Source organism: Triticum dicoccoides, chromosome 1B (assembly GCF_002162155.2).
Source record: "Triticum dicoccoides isolate Atlit2015 ecotype Zavitan chromosome 1B, WEW_v2.0, whole genome shotgun sequence".
Classification (NCBI taxonomy): domain Eukaryota; kingdom Viridiplantae; phylum Streptophyta; class Magnoliopsida; order Poales; family Poaceae; genus Triticum; species Triticum dicoccoides.
In genome coordinates, this window is record NC_041381.1 from 170,347,746 (window position 1) to 170,363,397 (window position 15,652).

Genomic DNA, 15,652 nt, shown 5'->3' on the forward strand with positions numbered 1-15,652 from the left:
AACCATAGTTGCCATGTATGGTTAATCATAGTTGCCTGGTGTGTTTATCTGGTTGCCACGTACGCGCAACTGCAGTTGCCATCTGTCAACAAATCATAGTTGCCATGTGTGTTTACCTAGTTGCCACAAACGCGCAACTACAATTGCCATCTATCAACGTACGAGTCGTCGTGTGGGCGAAGAGCAGTTCACCCACACGCGGGCGGACTAGGTGGTGACCCTGTGGGCGGGAACTGATTCGCCCAGACGACGCAGCTGGCAACTACGTGTTGCGGGTCGTGTGGGCGAATTCTCCAACGCCCACACACACACGATTATGTTCACGTGGCACTGAAAATCTAACAGATTCCTTTACGATTCATGCAAAACAGAATTAACGTGGATCAACGCGTGTGGATGAAATGTAAACATGCCACACGTGTGTGCGTTATCATTTGGGTTTTTTATTTAGCGTGAAAATTTTCGCGATTCTGCTAGTATCAATTTTGATCGGTAGCAAATCGTACATACAAAAGAAAATTCGAGCGTCTGCTTGGAGGCGCCTATCTTGACCGAGTTAGAGGAGATTAGTGCTAGTTTTGCTTCTTTCTCTGTTACCCATGTTAGGGAGATTAATATTCCGGCCCACCTTTGTGCAAAATTAGCCAGCACAATAGAGTGGACGGAGAGTTGGCTCGATGTGAGCCTGATTTCCTCCATTCCTGCCTACGGATGGATTGTAACACCATGATTATCAGTTAATAAAGCTCCCATATTCGACGCAAAAAAAAAAGATTGATATACCTAACCATTTCTTAAAAAAGATTGATTATATACACCTAACCTACAATACGTATAGTTTGTCCACTTTGCGCCGTGGCACGTACCTGCTCCCGATGGCCGCCGCCGACCCAGTCCGCGACGGGCAGACGGCCCTCGCGCTCCGCCTCGTCAAGCACCTCGCGGCCGCAGACGCGGACGCCGCCGCTAAGAACGTCGCGTTCTCGCCCGTCTCCATCCACGCTGGCCTCGCGCTGGTGGCCGCGGGTGCGGGCGGCGCCACGCGGGCCCAGCTGCTTAACTTCCTCGGCGCGCCGACGGCAGACGGCCTCGCTGCCTTCGGTCGCCTCGTCGCCGACCGCGTCCTGGCCGACAAGGTGGGCTCCGGCGGGCCGCGCGTGCTCTTCGGCGGCGGCGTCTGGGTCGACGCCTCGCGCGGCGGACTCAAGGAGGCGTTCAAGGAGGTCGCCGCCAAGTCCTACAAGTCCGAGACCCGCACCGTCAGCTTCACCGATGAGGTTAGTAGAGGCGATTGTTTGTGCTCTGGAACCCTAACCTCCTACTCCAGCCAAATCTTTAGCAGAATTAATATGGATCAATACTCGAGGCAAATCTGTAGTAGAATTAATATGGATCTGTGGACAATCATGAACGGGATGTCGTTGAGCATTTTTTTCAACATGACAAATCCTAACAAACAAGGCAACAATTTTCTAATCTTATTTATTTTTCTTTGAGAACATCTTCGAATTAATCTTAATCAAATCATTAGAAACAATTCCCTCAAAAAAATCATTAGAAACAATCTTCCAAACTTATTTTTTCTTTGAGAACATGTTCTAATTAATGTTAATCAGCTGGCCATTGGGTGAAAGAAACATATGTTTACAGTTTTATGTTAACTTCTGCACATTTGGTATAAACTATAAACTGAGATCATATCGATGGTCATTGTATGTTCAGCCGGAGGAAGCAGTGGAAACGATCAACCGCTGGGTGAAGAAGGCGACCAACAACCTCATCGACTCCATGATCTCACGCAGCGACATCACCGCCGACACCGACCTCGTGCTCGCCAACGCGGTCTACTTCAAGGGCAGCTGGCTCAATCCCTTCAACGTTTGCCACACGTCATCGGGCGAGTTCCACCGGCTTGACGGCAGCCACGTAAGGCAGCGTTCATGTACGAGCTCAAGACCATGTCCATCTCGTGCATGGACGGCTTCAAGGTCCTCAAGCTCCCGTACGGCCCGGACGGGGAATATGAACCCGCCCCAGGGGGGCTTCCCTACAAGATCCACCGTGGCCCACGGGCCACCTCCGTCAAGACGCCTCTGGGCGAGGATGCCACCCAGTTCTCCATGTTTGTCTTCCTCCCAGACGAGCGCGACGGCATGGCCACCATGGTGGACGTGATCACCGCGGCACCTGGGTACCTCTACAGCGTCCTGCCCACGGAAACCAAGCTAGTGCAAATCAACCTCCCCAAGTTCGAGGTGTCATTGGACTGGGACCTTGGTAGTGACCTCCGTCGGCTGGGACTCACGCTGCCCTTCTCGCGGAAGGCGGGCGACCTGCGAGGCATGTACAAGAAGGACGACGGGCGGCCGACCTTCCTGACCAAGGTTGCGCACAAGGCGATCATCAAGGTGAATGAGGAAGGGACCGAGGCGGCTGCGGTCACGACGGCCTTGCGTGGCGGCGGACCAATGCCGGACCATGTGGAGTTCGTCGCCGACCATCCGTTCACGTTCATCATCATGGAGGAGCGCTCAGGGGTGATCGTGTTCGCCGGCCACGTCCTCGACCCTACCTGCAAGTGATCACGTCGAGATCCCAAGCGCAGGCTATTTCTTTTTTGCGTACTGAACTTAAATCGACCATATTACGTTGTTTCTGAAATCTGAATTGATGGTGATGGGTCCTTTTGCTCTGCTCCTTGCTTTTCGTTTTCTTCGTTGATACCAGTAACTGGGGGTTACATGTTAGGCAACAACATTGCAGGCCCAGCAAACACCGAGGTGAATAGGGTTAACACAGGCCGCCATACGTACCCTTGCTTCACTACCTACTGACGGCGCCGTGGCAGTAGCTAGTTCGCAAGTTAAAAGAATTGAACAAGATGTTAGTGACAAGAGGAAGGGAACTATCAAGTACTGTATGTTATAATGTTACTGATCTGGTTCAGCTTGTGCTGAGCGTTCAATTTCTTCATACGGCGTCCAAATAGTATCTGTATACGCATTAGGTAGGCAACACTGCACATGCAAATCCCTGGCAGCGTGTTTGGCTACAATGGAGAAAAGGGAATGGAAGTTTAGAGGTGGAATTTATCAGGAGATTAGGCATGGGAGGTTGGTTTTTAGTCTCAAAACCATGTTTATTCTATGTTGGAATTAGTAGGAGGAATCTAACATCCCACCTGAATTAACAGGGAGAGAGCAGAGAAGAGATATGTAGCAATCAGCCTCCTCAACTCCTTAACCTCCGACTAAACAGTGGATTAAATGTCTCTTACCCCTCAAATTCTCATTTTGTGCCACTAATTCCCTCCAACCAAGCAAAGCTATAGGTGTAGTATAAGAAGGCAGAGTCAAAGATTTGATAATCCAACAGTGTTGGCGCACACAAAAGCATATGAACTCAACAAACACAATACATTTTCGGAAGGAAAAAAACAGAGTGATCTGCTCGTGGTGAGAAGTTAATAACAAAAATATGTTTCATGACGAAATCCTGAAACATCTAGATAAAGAGTAAATTCACACAAAAATAAATGTGCAAATATGCATTTACCTTGAAGATGTGTAGAGCATCAGAAGCAATACTGAAGTTGTATGTCAAGCAAAAAAAAACAAAATTTGGAGCTCAACATACTCCAAAAATAGCTCAAAGCTATCGGATTCCGACAGCGAGCCCCGACTATGGGAACACGTGGGTCTTTGATCGCCCATCATAATATGGACCATGTTGCGGTCATCCATTGCAACATAGACCATGTTGCGATCACCTTCAGCTTGCATGACATTGCAAAACGCATGGGCCTTTGGTCACCCATTGCAACATGGACCATGTTGTGGTCAGCTCCAGTTTGCATGACGTTGCAAAATAGTGTGACTTCTGTCACCCATTGCAACATGGACCATGTTGCCGTCACCTCCAGTTTGCATGACGTTTCAGAACACGTGGGCCTCTGCAAAACACTGCTCACGTGTGGTTGGGGCACGTTTCCACCACAAAATAAGCAATGTTGCAACCCCCAACGACCTCTGCAACCATCATGCAATGGTGAGCACCCTTGCAGCACTGACAGACACGTGTGCGGCTTCAACAAGATCCCAGTTGCAACACTAGCAGCAGGCTTGTATCGCCCTCGAACAACACTGGTCAACGACTTCGCATAGCAGTTGTCACCTCTCACCAACAGTGTGTGCAAGAGTTCCACTTCCCAATGAGAGAGAGCAGGGAGGGAAGGTGCATGATTCTTGGGAGCACCAGTTCACCGAAGGGGATGGCGCTTCAAGGAGAAAGAGGCAACGCTCCCTGAAGGGAAGGGCCGCTTGGGGAGAGAGGGGTGGAGGGGATCGAAAGGGGAGAGGCGGGAGGCTCAGTTGGGCCGAGAAGATAATATAGAAAGGGCATAAGCAATGTGTTTGTCCCATAGGGACAGATGGAGTAAGGGGGAGGCAACAGATGATATGTGAGAATCAATCGGTCTAGAAGAAGCATTTTTCTAAAGAAATTCATTGTTTTTTGTGTAGACATGGGTTGTATATGCTTAGACGCTCAGAGCAAACCTACGGAGTTCACTTCTTATTATTTTTAAGAATAGCATTATGTTAACTTCAATCCAGAAGTTTTTCTTCCTCTATATTGTACAATATTCTGTCACATGCTTCATATGTTTTATTTTTTAAAAATTACAAACCGAGAGCACTTTACATTTGCTTTAGCATTAGATTTCTAGCGTTATTTAGGGGTTTTCATTTTATCTTATGAAACACAGTACAGAAGCAGGGCCCATGGCCTATTTACGTAGAAAGCCCAATCAGAAACATCCCACGTAGGTAGCAGGCTCAGAATTACAAACCGAGAGCACTCTAAGTCTACTGGTACCCCAATAGCACAAATCATCGACGGCAAGGCCATCGCCGGCAAAATCAGGCGCGAGATCACCGTCGAGGTTGCCACGCTCTTGTTCGTCCACAACGTCGTGAGCCCCTTTCCCATCCGACGTCGCCACTGGACCAATCGACGAGCTATGGATTGGGATAATGTCGGTGACGCTAACTTTTTTCTTCTGTCGCAGGTGTCAGGACTTTTTCCTTCTAGTCTAAGAATTGAATCTGGGTGGGCGGGTTCTAAAAAGAAGGATTTTTGTGACACCTAATTATGCACTTATTTTCACAAGGTTCCAGCAATGATGTGTGAGTATTGTACAATTATCATTTTAAAGTTTTTTAGAAATGTTATCTAGTTACTTTTTTAGTTGACTAGATAATTGCACCTGCATCGCAACCGGAGCATATATAATCTAGTAGATTAGCATGTGGCTGCATGTCTATTATTATATTGATGCGCTAAAATCTTAGTAATTTTTTATGCGCAATAACCATGATTTGCTTGTCATCTTATTGTTAAGCACTTATTGGGTAAGAACTTACTCCCTTTGTAAACTAATATCCTTTTAGATCACTAGAGTAGTGATTTAAAAAATATTAGTTTATATAGGCAAGTTAATAAGATGTGGGACAGTTGATTCGATTTTAGAGAAATCCGTTGAGAGAAAAACCAAAGATGGGAGGGGAAAAAACAAAAGGGGGGGGGGGCATAATAGAGAGGTTGGAAGAAGAAAAAGTGAAACATAAACCTTGCATTCTTTTTAAAAAATTTAGAACCTTGCATTATTTTTGAGTAGTAGAGATATTATCCAGTTACTTTTTTATGGGCTTATCCAGTTACCTTTTTTTAGAAAAAATGTTTATCCAGTTACCTATATCGAGGTTCCCATTTGCGCACAGGGCCTATTTATACAGAAAACCCAATCAGAAACAGCCCACGTAGGTAGCAGGCCCAGAATGACTTAACCCACACAGCACTCGAGTCCCCTAAAAAAAAAGAACTCGAGTCGCAGTCGTCGTAGCTGCAAGTAGAGAAGGAGAGAGAGGGGAGAGAATCTAGTGCTACCCCAATGGCGCAAATCATCGACGGCAAGGCCATCGCCGCCGAAATCAGGCACGAGATCGGCGCCGAGGTCGCCGCGCTCTCGTCCGCCCACAACATCGTGAGCCCCTATCCCACCCGACGCCGCCGCTGGACCAATCGACCTGCTGCGGATTGGGATAATGTCCGTGACGCTGACTTTTTCCTTCTGTCGCAGGTGCCGGGGCTGGCGGTGGTGATCGTGGGGAGCAGGAAGGACTCGCAGACATACGTGCAGATGAAGCGCAAGGCCTGCGCCGAGGTCGGCATCCGCTCCTTCGACGTCGACCTCCCCGAGGACATCTCCGAGGCCGCGCTCGTCGCCGAGGTCCACCGCCTCAACGCCGACCCCGCCGTCCACGGTATCTCCTCCGCAGCCGAATCGGATATGCTCTTCCTTTCGTGGTACTGGGAGAACATGGATGCTGTGTCTGGCACTGTAATCCACTCCTGTGTCAGTCTGCTTGTGCCGTAGATGCAGTCATTCCTAGCTGGTTTGTTCAGATGAATTTGGAGATGGTTAAATTCGGTCCTGGTTGCACTCGAGATCACGCCTTTGTGGCTGGGATGCCATTCGCTTACTGCTTGGGTTTCCCTGGCCGGATTTGCTCTTCAGTTGACTTAGCGTGAGAGGATAGAGAAGTCTGATCCTGTTTATTCGTGTATAGTTCAATCCTTTGAAATGGAACGTTGTTTACTGGGCGACACTCTGTTTTCAGGCGTCCTGGATCCCAAATTTTAGCCCGGAATGGCATCAGTACTCACCATTATGTGTGTTTTCGTTCCCAATTTCTGAGAGATTTGCTTGGTTGGGAATATAATTTTGAACTGGAACATTGTTTCACGGGGTGATACACTTTGGTTGTTCTTAAGTTGTTTCAGGCGTGCCGGAGCCCAAAATTTTGGCCCAGAATGGCATCAGTACTCATCATCTTGTGTGTTCTGTTCCCCAGTTTCTGAGGGATTAGCTTTGATTGGGAATGTAATTTTAAGTGGTCGCTTCACTGGATTAGGCATGGACTTTAGTTATAAGTCACCTGTGAAGAGAATGACATGCCCTAGTTCACATCAGCACAATGACTAATATTTGGGGGAATTATTGCTTCGCTGATGGTTGGAATTTTCTGTTGGGGCATGCTTGTAAATCATGCATTCATGTTAGTGCCAAATTAGTTTTGTTCTCATGCTCTTGGGCCATAGGAGTTTTGTTACCTGACTTAGATCACCATCTCTAGCTTCTGGCACAAGTCATCAGTTTCCTTAGAGAGCAAATATGAAGCTATAGGGCACAAAATGGAGCTTTGGTCGATCAGGTTGTCTTTTTGAAATGTGGTTGCCAGTTTCTTAAATTTTCAGATAACTACTATTTTGATATGATTTACTTCGTTGCTAGAATGTTGCTTTGCTAGCTCTAGGCTCTACGCTTCTACAGTCTGATATTTGGAATTCTTATTCCTACATGTAGCAAAGCTTGTATACTGACTCTATTGAGTATTTCCTTTTGCACCAGGAATTCTTGTTCAGCTTCCATTGCCCAAGCATATCAACGAAGAAAATATCTTGAACCAGATCTCCATTGAGAAAGATGTCGACGGCTTTCATCCTTTGAACATTGGCAAGCTCGCAATGAAAGGCAGAGATCCACTGTTTGTACCTTGCACGCCAAAGGTATCGATTGCAACACTTAAGCACGGCATTTCTCAACACTGGTTTGACTGCAGTTTTCATTTGTAACATCTTTGCCTTCGTGTCTTTGTTCACTTATATGAAGGGATGCATGGAGCTCCTGTCACGAAGTGGCGTCACTGTAAAAGGAAAACACGCAGTTGTGGTTGGGCGTAGCAACATTGTGGGTTTACCAGTATCCCTTCTCCTTCTGAAAGCGGACGCAACCGTGTCGATCGTGCATTCACGGACCCCAAATCCCGAAACAATTGTCCGTCAAGCAGACATTGTCATTGCAGCAGCTGGCCAGGCCATGATGGTACATTATTCTGCGGCGAGAAGCCCACCCTATTTTATGGTGTTGCCTTAATTCTGACTGCTGTGTTCTCTTGGCTGTTAGATCAAGGGAGACTGGATCAAACCAGGCGCGGCGGTCATCGACGTCGGGACAAACTCCATCGACGACCCAACCAGGAAGTCTGGGTACAGACTCGTTGGCGATGTGGATTTCTCGGAGGCGAGCAAGGTCGCGGGTCACCTGACTCCGGTCCCCGGAGGCGTCGGGCCGATGACCGTGGCGATGTTGCTGAAGAACACGGTGGACGGCGCCAAGAGGGGTATAGTCAGCTGATTTGCTGCGTGATTTGGTAATGTGGGGATGATGTTGTAACTGGGTGCCTAGACTAAAATCGGTTCCCCATTTTGTCATGGCTTACGCTATTTCGAGATCAATAAACGACGCTCAGTAGCTCACCAGTTGGGGTGTCTTTTTTTTCTTTTGGCAAACTAAAACCCTGCTTTGGCTGGTGCTCTGCCATACATACGCAGTCGCCGCTGGCGAGGCAGGGACGAAGCAAATCCAGATGCGCTCGAGATAGAGTAGATGTGGCCTCTGAGCACCTCTCTGCTCAGCAACCACACACTGAAGCCTGAAGAAACCACGGGAGCTGATTAACCCCTTGCACGGGCACAAGGCACCGCACGTGGATAAGGCGATTTGGCGGTGGTGGCCGCCTGGCCGGCGGTACGTTCGGCTGGGGAAAAAGAAGAAGATGGGGTGTAGTGTCAGGAACTTGACAAGGATCGAAATAACTAAGCACTCAACAACTCAATTTCAGAGAAGAATTCGAGGCAACTGCGGTTGTATTGCTGAGAATGGGGAAAGTAGCACAGCACGCCACCGGTGGCTAGGGTTTCTACCCAATTACAATAATGATATGCCCAAAAGTGAGAGGGAGCAGTGGCTATATAGCCATCATAGATGAAAAGTGAAATAGAAAGCAGGGTTTGTATTGCCGAGAATGGGGAAAGTAGCACAGCACGCCACCGGTGGCTAGGGTTTCTACCCAATCACAGTAATGGTATGCCCAAAACTGAGAGGGAGCGGTGGCTATATAGCCATTACAGATGAAAAGTGAAACAGAAAGCAAAAACAGAGCATGTTGTGTCGGATGATCAACAGCGACATTCGGAGTAAGGGCAGCCGTTGGATGGAAGATCTAAGGATGAGATGACCAGCCAGTGGCAAACCATTATCCTCATACGAGAGCCGCTGGATGGTAGATCGACGGCCAGGGACGCTTCCGACACGCTGGAACGGGGCAATTCTTCAGAGCTGCACTAATCTAGCCTGACAAATCCTCCCCGTTGAGATAAAGCTTGCCCTCAAGCTTGAAAGGAAGGGGAAACCTTCTCGATGAAGGCCAAGTCCTCCCAGGTGGCTGCTTCCTCCCGCATGTTGACCCATTTGATTAACCAGCGGACGACTGGAATGCTGATATTGCCCTAGGGTCTTGGGATTAACTTCCTTTCCAAGATTGCTTCGGGCTCCATTTGGATAACTCCATCAGCACCAATGAGGGGTAAGTTCTTGGAAGGGATTACTTTGGGCCATATGTGCTTCTTGAGTTGACTCACATGAAAAGTGTTGTGTAAGTGGCAGCCTTCAGGTAGGAGGAGTTGGTAGGCAGCTCAGCCAACTCTTTGCATAATTCTGAATGGACCATAGAACTTGGAGTGCAACTTGAGGTGTCTATGCAGACTGAGGGAAGTGTGTTTGTAGGGCTGGAACTTCAAGTAAACCATGTCTCCTTCAGCAAATGTTCTTTACTGTCTGTTTCTGTCAGCAAAGTGCTTCATTCTTTGTTGTGCCTTGGAGAGGTTCTGCTTGATTACTTCAAGAGACAGCTCTCTGTTCTGTAGCAAGTTGTCACTATCCTCAGAAATAGTCAGGCAATGCAGATCAGCTACCATAGGTGGGGGAAAGTCATACAAAGCCTGGAAGGGAGTCATTTGCAATGAAGTGTGAAAACTTGTATTGTACCACCACTCAGCTAGGGCCAGCCATGCATGCCACTTCCTTGGCTGTTGGAAACACATGCACCTTAAATAATTCTCCAAACACTTGTTCACCCTCTCTGTTTGGCCTTCTGTTTGGGGATGATAGCTGGTGCTCATGTGTAGTTTGATTTTTAGTGATTTAAACAGCTGTTGCCACAAGTTACTTGTGAAAATTCTGTCCCTGTTAGTTACTATGACCAATGGCATTCCATGAAGTTTGAACACTGTGTCAGAAAAGGCTCTAGCCACAGTTTGGACAGTTATGGGGTGTTTCATGGCAATGAAATGGGCATATTTGGTGAATCCGTCCACTACCACCCGAATGAGGTCTTTGTCTTCAGAGGTGGGCAATCCCTCAACAAAGTTCATGCTGATGTGGGCCCAAGAAAAATCTAGGACTGGCAGGGGCTCCAACAGGCCAGGGTAAGAAGTATGCTCAGCTTTGTTTATCGGGCAGACAGGGCATTGTTTGATGAAGTCAATGACATCCTGTTTGAGGCCATGCTAGTGAAAAACCAAGTGGACCCTGTGATAAGTTGCTCTTTGTCCAGAGTGGCCTCCCAATTCAGATGCATGAAAAGTTTGCAATATGTCCTGTCTCAAAGAAGTAGCAGTTCCAATAAGAAGTCTGTTTTTAAATCTCAAGATACCATTCTTGAATGTATATCCAGTGTTAATGTCCTTGTGGTGGCACACTTAGCTATGAGATCTTTGATTTTCTGATCTGCTGGATAGCTCTTGATTACTTCAGAAACCCATTTAGGGGTAGTGATACTGGTAGACAGGAGTGATATCATGTGCTTGACCCTAGACAGTGCATCAGCAGCCTTGTTTTCTTTGCCCTTTTTGTACTGAATTGTAAAATTGTAGCCCAACAGCTTGAGTAATAATTTGTGTTGTATTCCTTTCGTAAATTTTTGTTCCTGAATGTATTTCAAGCTCTCCTAGTCAGTTCTGATGATCAGAGAAGTTGCTAAGAAGTAGTGTTTCCATTTTTTCACAGCTTCAATAATTGCCAGAGCTTCCTTGTCATAAGTGGACCATGCTAGTGCCTTTGGTCCAATGGACTTACTGAAGTAAGACAAGGGTTTTCCATCTTGCATCAGTACAGCTCCTAGGCCATAACCACTTGCATCAGCTTCCAACACAAAGGGTTTAGAGAAATCTGGTAGGGCCAGGACAGGAGCTTGTGTGAGTTTCTCTTTAATAGCTGTAAATGCTGCTTGTTGTTCCTGCTGCCAAGAGAAGGAGTCCTTCTTCAGGCAGTCAAAAAGGGGTCTGCAAATTATGCCATATCCCTGAATGAATCTTCTGTAGTAACCACTCAGGCCCAGGAAACTTCTGAGTTCAGTTACTGTTGTGGAGGCTGGCCACTCCTTGATAGCAGCAATTTTAGTGGGGTCAGTTGCCACACCTTCCTTGTTAATAACATGGCCCAAATATTCTATTTCAGATTGACCAAAAGAACACTTGTCCAGTTTGGCATATAAGTGATTTTCTTGCAGGACCTGAAAGACTTTCTTCAGGTGCAGCTTGTGCTCTGCCATGGTCAGACTGAATAACAAAATGTCATCAAAGAAAACTACCACAAATTCAAAAGGGCCAAACAAGAAGTTGATGAGAGCTTGAAATGTGGGAGGGCCATTGGTTAAACCAAAAGACATAACTAGGAATTCAAAGTGCCCTTGGAGAGTAGAAAATGATGTCTTGTGGATGTCTTCTTCAGCCATTCATATCTTGATGATACCCACTTCTGAGATCTATTTTAGAGGAAACCGTTGCTCCTTTTAACTGGTCTAGAAGATCTTCTATCACAGGAATGGGATATTTGTTTTTTATGGTGATAGCATGCAGTTTCATGTAATCAATGCAGAGCCTCAGAGTTCTATCATTCTTCTTAACAAGAAGCACAGGTGAAGAGAAGAGGCTAGTGCTAGGTCTAATCAGACCAGCTTTCAGGAGCTCGGATATGATCTTTTCTAGTGCTTCTTACTGGTGATGGGTACTCTGTAGGGTCTCTGGTTTACCACTTTTGCTCCTTCCACTAGTGGAATCCTATGATCACAGGCTCTACTTGGAGGTAACTTAGTAGGGGCATTGAATAACTTGTCATACTGCTGAATGAGTTCTTGGAGTTCCTCAGGGATCTGCTGATCAGTAGCAGATGTCACAGTGTGACCTGCAGACAGGAGGAAAAATCCACAGACAGCTTGATCCATTAACTTTTCTGCATTATTTGTGATTTCCACAGGTGAAGACAAGGGTACAGTTTCATCTACAAATGTTACTAGAGTATTTGGTGCTGCATTAATTCTCATTTCCATTTTAAAGAAGTCCATCAGAAGAGGGTTATATTTTCTTAACCAATCCACTCCCAAAATCATATCATATCCTTTCAGCTTTAGAACTCTGCAGGTGTCCTTTAGTTGTGTGCCCTATATTTCATAGGGACAGTTGTTGGAAGTGAACTCACTCCACAGTACCCCTCCACTTGCTACTAGCACTTTAATCTTTGGGTTTGGTACTGGGGCAACAGGTAGTTTTGCAGCCATGTCAGGAGGCACAAAGGTAGAAGTGCTTCCACTGTCCACAAGTGTTGTAGCCACTGTTTTGCCCACTTTAACTATTAAGATGAAAGTGTTCTTCATTGCACCAATGCCCATGGCAGCATTGTGACACCCGGATAATTAAGCTACAGTAACCCACCCTAATGTACCATGTCATCACGTTTTATTAAGCCAATTTGCCACTTGATGAAATCGGAGTCAAATTCAAATTTCAAATAACAAGTCAAATTTTTATTTCTTAAAACTGTCAATTAAAATGTTTGTTGGGTTGAAAATATTCACTAAGTGGTTACCATGTAGGAACTATCATTTAATGGATTTTTAGATTTCCCCTGGAAACAATTAAAGTGAACAAGCATCACTTATTATGCCCATTAAAATACGAACTTAGTTTCAAACATTTCTAAATAACCCAAACTTTTTGGACAACACCTAAAATATCAGGAGGTAATTATGTGAGGAGTTTCAACTTTAACTAAAATCATTTAGTACCTAAACTAAATACAAAACAGTAGATAAATAAGGAAAACAATAAACAAAAGGAGGTGAGAAACATAATACCTAATCTACTGGGCACGTGGCCCATTAGGCAAAATGACCCAGCCCAGCCTAGCCTCTCCTTCCTCCTGTTCACGGGAGGGCGTGGCGCTCATCCACCGGCGCCATAGCCGGCGATGTGCACGCGTCGGCGATCCCTCGGTCGCGTGGATGGATAAGGCCACCGAAACCCCCCTGGAGAACCCTAGCCTCGCCACTTTTCCTCCCGCTCGCTGCCTCCTTCCTCGCGCACTACCGAGCCATCGGCGCCATGGTTCTCATCATCCGCATGCTCTCTGTCGGCCCCGTAGGCTGGGACCTTTCCAGCAGCGCCTTCGCTGTCCGCAGCGTCGACTACGCCGCCGGATCGAGGCCGGGAGGCCACATCATCGACCGGATCGACGCCATCTTCTTCCTCGGTCGTCGCCGCTGCCCTTCATCGATCCATCGCCTCTGCAGCTCCTAAGCCACCAACGGGCCTCCGTGTGCCTCCGCGGTGAGCTCCCGGTCGAAACCCCTCTCCTGTAGGCTTGGTTCGTTGTTTCCTGCTGCTACTACCATCGCCACCGTAGCTCGTTGTCGCCGTTGCACTTGCTACCGCCGCGCTCGTCACCGGCCGCCGACACGGCTGAAGCTCCGGCCACGCCCGCTAGGGCCGCTGCTTGTCCGTGCTGCGCTATCACACCCGCGCTCGCCGTCCGCGCCCTTCCCTGCGCCTGCTCGCCTCCCTCCCGCCGTACGCTGCTAGGCCGAACCCCGGCGCCGCTCCTCTCGACGCCGGCACCACTGCAGGCCGCCTCCACACCTGCCATGCAGCCCCGCTCTCGTTGCCCCCCCTCCCTCGCTTTGCCCGCCGGCACGCGCGCTCGGCTGCGCGTGCCCGCGCTTGCGGCCACCCCTGCCACTGCGATTCGCTGCTCTGCTGCCGCTGCTACAGTAACTGAATGTTACTGTAGCGCTGGCTAGCTTTTGTTACTTCTACTCTATTAACCCTCTGGATGGCAACAAAACTGTGGTCAAACAAAGTTTAACTTAGCTGGAATTAATTTGTCTAGGTAGTACACTTGACAAGCTCCAAGTTACCCCATTGGACCAAATTCAAATAAGGCATGAATTAAATACTATAAAAATCACAAAATGCTATCTTTTATTGACAGAACACACTTTCAACCTCTAGCACCGTGTGTTGCGTGCTGTGTGTGTGCCGTGCGTGTGGCCGGTTGGGCTGTGGCCGGCCCTTGTTAGTACTAGCTTTAGCTAGTAGTATTAATTAGTGCTAAGTTAATTAGTCTAATAGTAGATGACATGTAGGTCCCAATTAAATAAGTTAGATTTATTTATTTATTTTAGGTAAATAGTCCATGACATGTGGGTCACAGCTCTCTTTTTGACTAGTCAAATTGACTTGGTCAACTTGAATTAAAAGTAATTTAGAAAATCTAGTATATTATTAAAACTTTAAAAAATTATACAAAATAATCCGTAACTCGGATGAAAATACTTTGTACACAAGAGTTGCTCAGAACGACGGGACGAATCCGGATACGCAGTCCGTTCGTCCGCCATACCCCCCCTAACCTATTGAACTCGCAACTTTCCCCCTCCGGCTCCCTTGCCCGAAAACACGAAACACCGGGGATATTTTCCCGGATGTTTCCCCCCTTAACCGGCATCACCTCATACCACGTCAGGTCACGCCTAGCATCGTTACTTGTCACATGTCATGCATCGATATGCATCTGTTTACATGGTATTCATTGTTTCTTCCCCCTCTTCTCTCCGGTAGACTACGAGACCGACACTGCTGCTGCCCAGTTCGACTACGGAGCTGACGACCTCTCTCTCTTGCCAGAGCAACCAGGCAAGCCCCCCCCCCCTTGATCACCAGATATCGCCTATTCTCCTCTATACTGCTTGCATTAGAGTAGTGTAGCATGTTACTGCTTTCGTTAATCCTATTCTGATGCATAGCCTGACATTGTCGCTACATCTGTTGATACCTTACCTGCAATCCTAAATGCTTAGTATAGGATGCTAGTTTATCATCATTGGCCCTACATTCTTGTCAGTCTGCCTTGCTATACTATCGGGCCGTGATCACTTGGGAGGTGATCACGGGTATATACTATACATACATACATACTATACAGATGGTGACTAAAGTCGGGTCAGCTCATTGAGTACCCGCAAGTGATTCTGATGAGGGGGCTGAAAGGACAGGTGGCTCCATCCCGGTAGCGGTGGGCCTGGCTTCCCGACGGCCCTCGACTGTTACTTTGTGGCGGAGCGACAGGGCAGGTTGAGACCACCTAGGAGACAGGTGGGCCTGGCCCTGTTCGGCGTTCGCGGATACTTAACACGCTTAACGAGATCTTGGTATTTGATCTGAGTCGGCTACGAGCCTATACGCACTAACCATCTACGTGGGAGTAGTTATGGGTATCCCGATGTCGTGGTATCTGCCGAAGCACTTCAGACGTCAGCGACGGAGCGGCGCGCGCCGAATTGGACTGGAACGCCACTAGGCTAGGTCTGCTTCCGGCCGCCCTCGCAACGTGCAGGTGTGCTATGGGCGATGGGCC

At 47.5% G+C, this 15,652-nt stretch overlaps 1 protein-coding gene and 1 pseudogene across 1 annotated transcript; both read left to right on the forward strand.

Annotated features, from left to right (window-relative positions):
• Window positions 1-875: 875 nt before the first annotated feature.
• On the forward strand, window positions 876-2,673 carry LOC119350269 (annotated as a pseudogene).
• Window positions 2,674-5,882: 3,209 nt separating this feature from the next.
• LOC119326148 (bifunctional protein FolD 2-like) lies at window positions 5,883-8,393 on the forward strand. Its single transcript, XM_037599861.1, has 5 exons — window positions 5,883-6,043; window positions 6,140-6,323; window positions 7,472-7,629; window positions 7,733-7,945; window positions 8,027-8,393. The coding sequence occupies exons 1-5, from the start codon at window positions 5,951-5,953 to the stop codon at window positions 8,255-8,257; spliced, it is 879 nt and encodes a 292-aa protein (XP_037455758.1). The 5' UTR covers window positions 5,883-5,950; the 3' UTR covers window positions 8,258-8,393.
• Window positions 8,394-15,652: the final 7,259 nt, after the last annotated feature.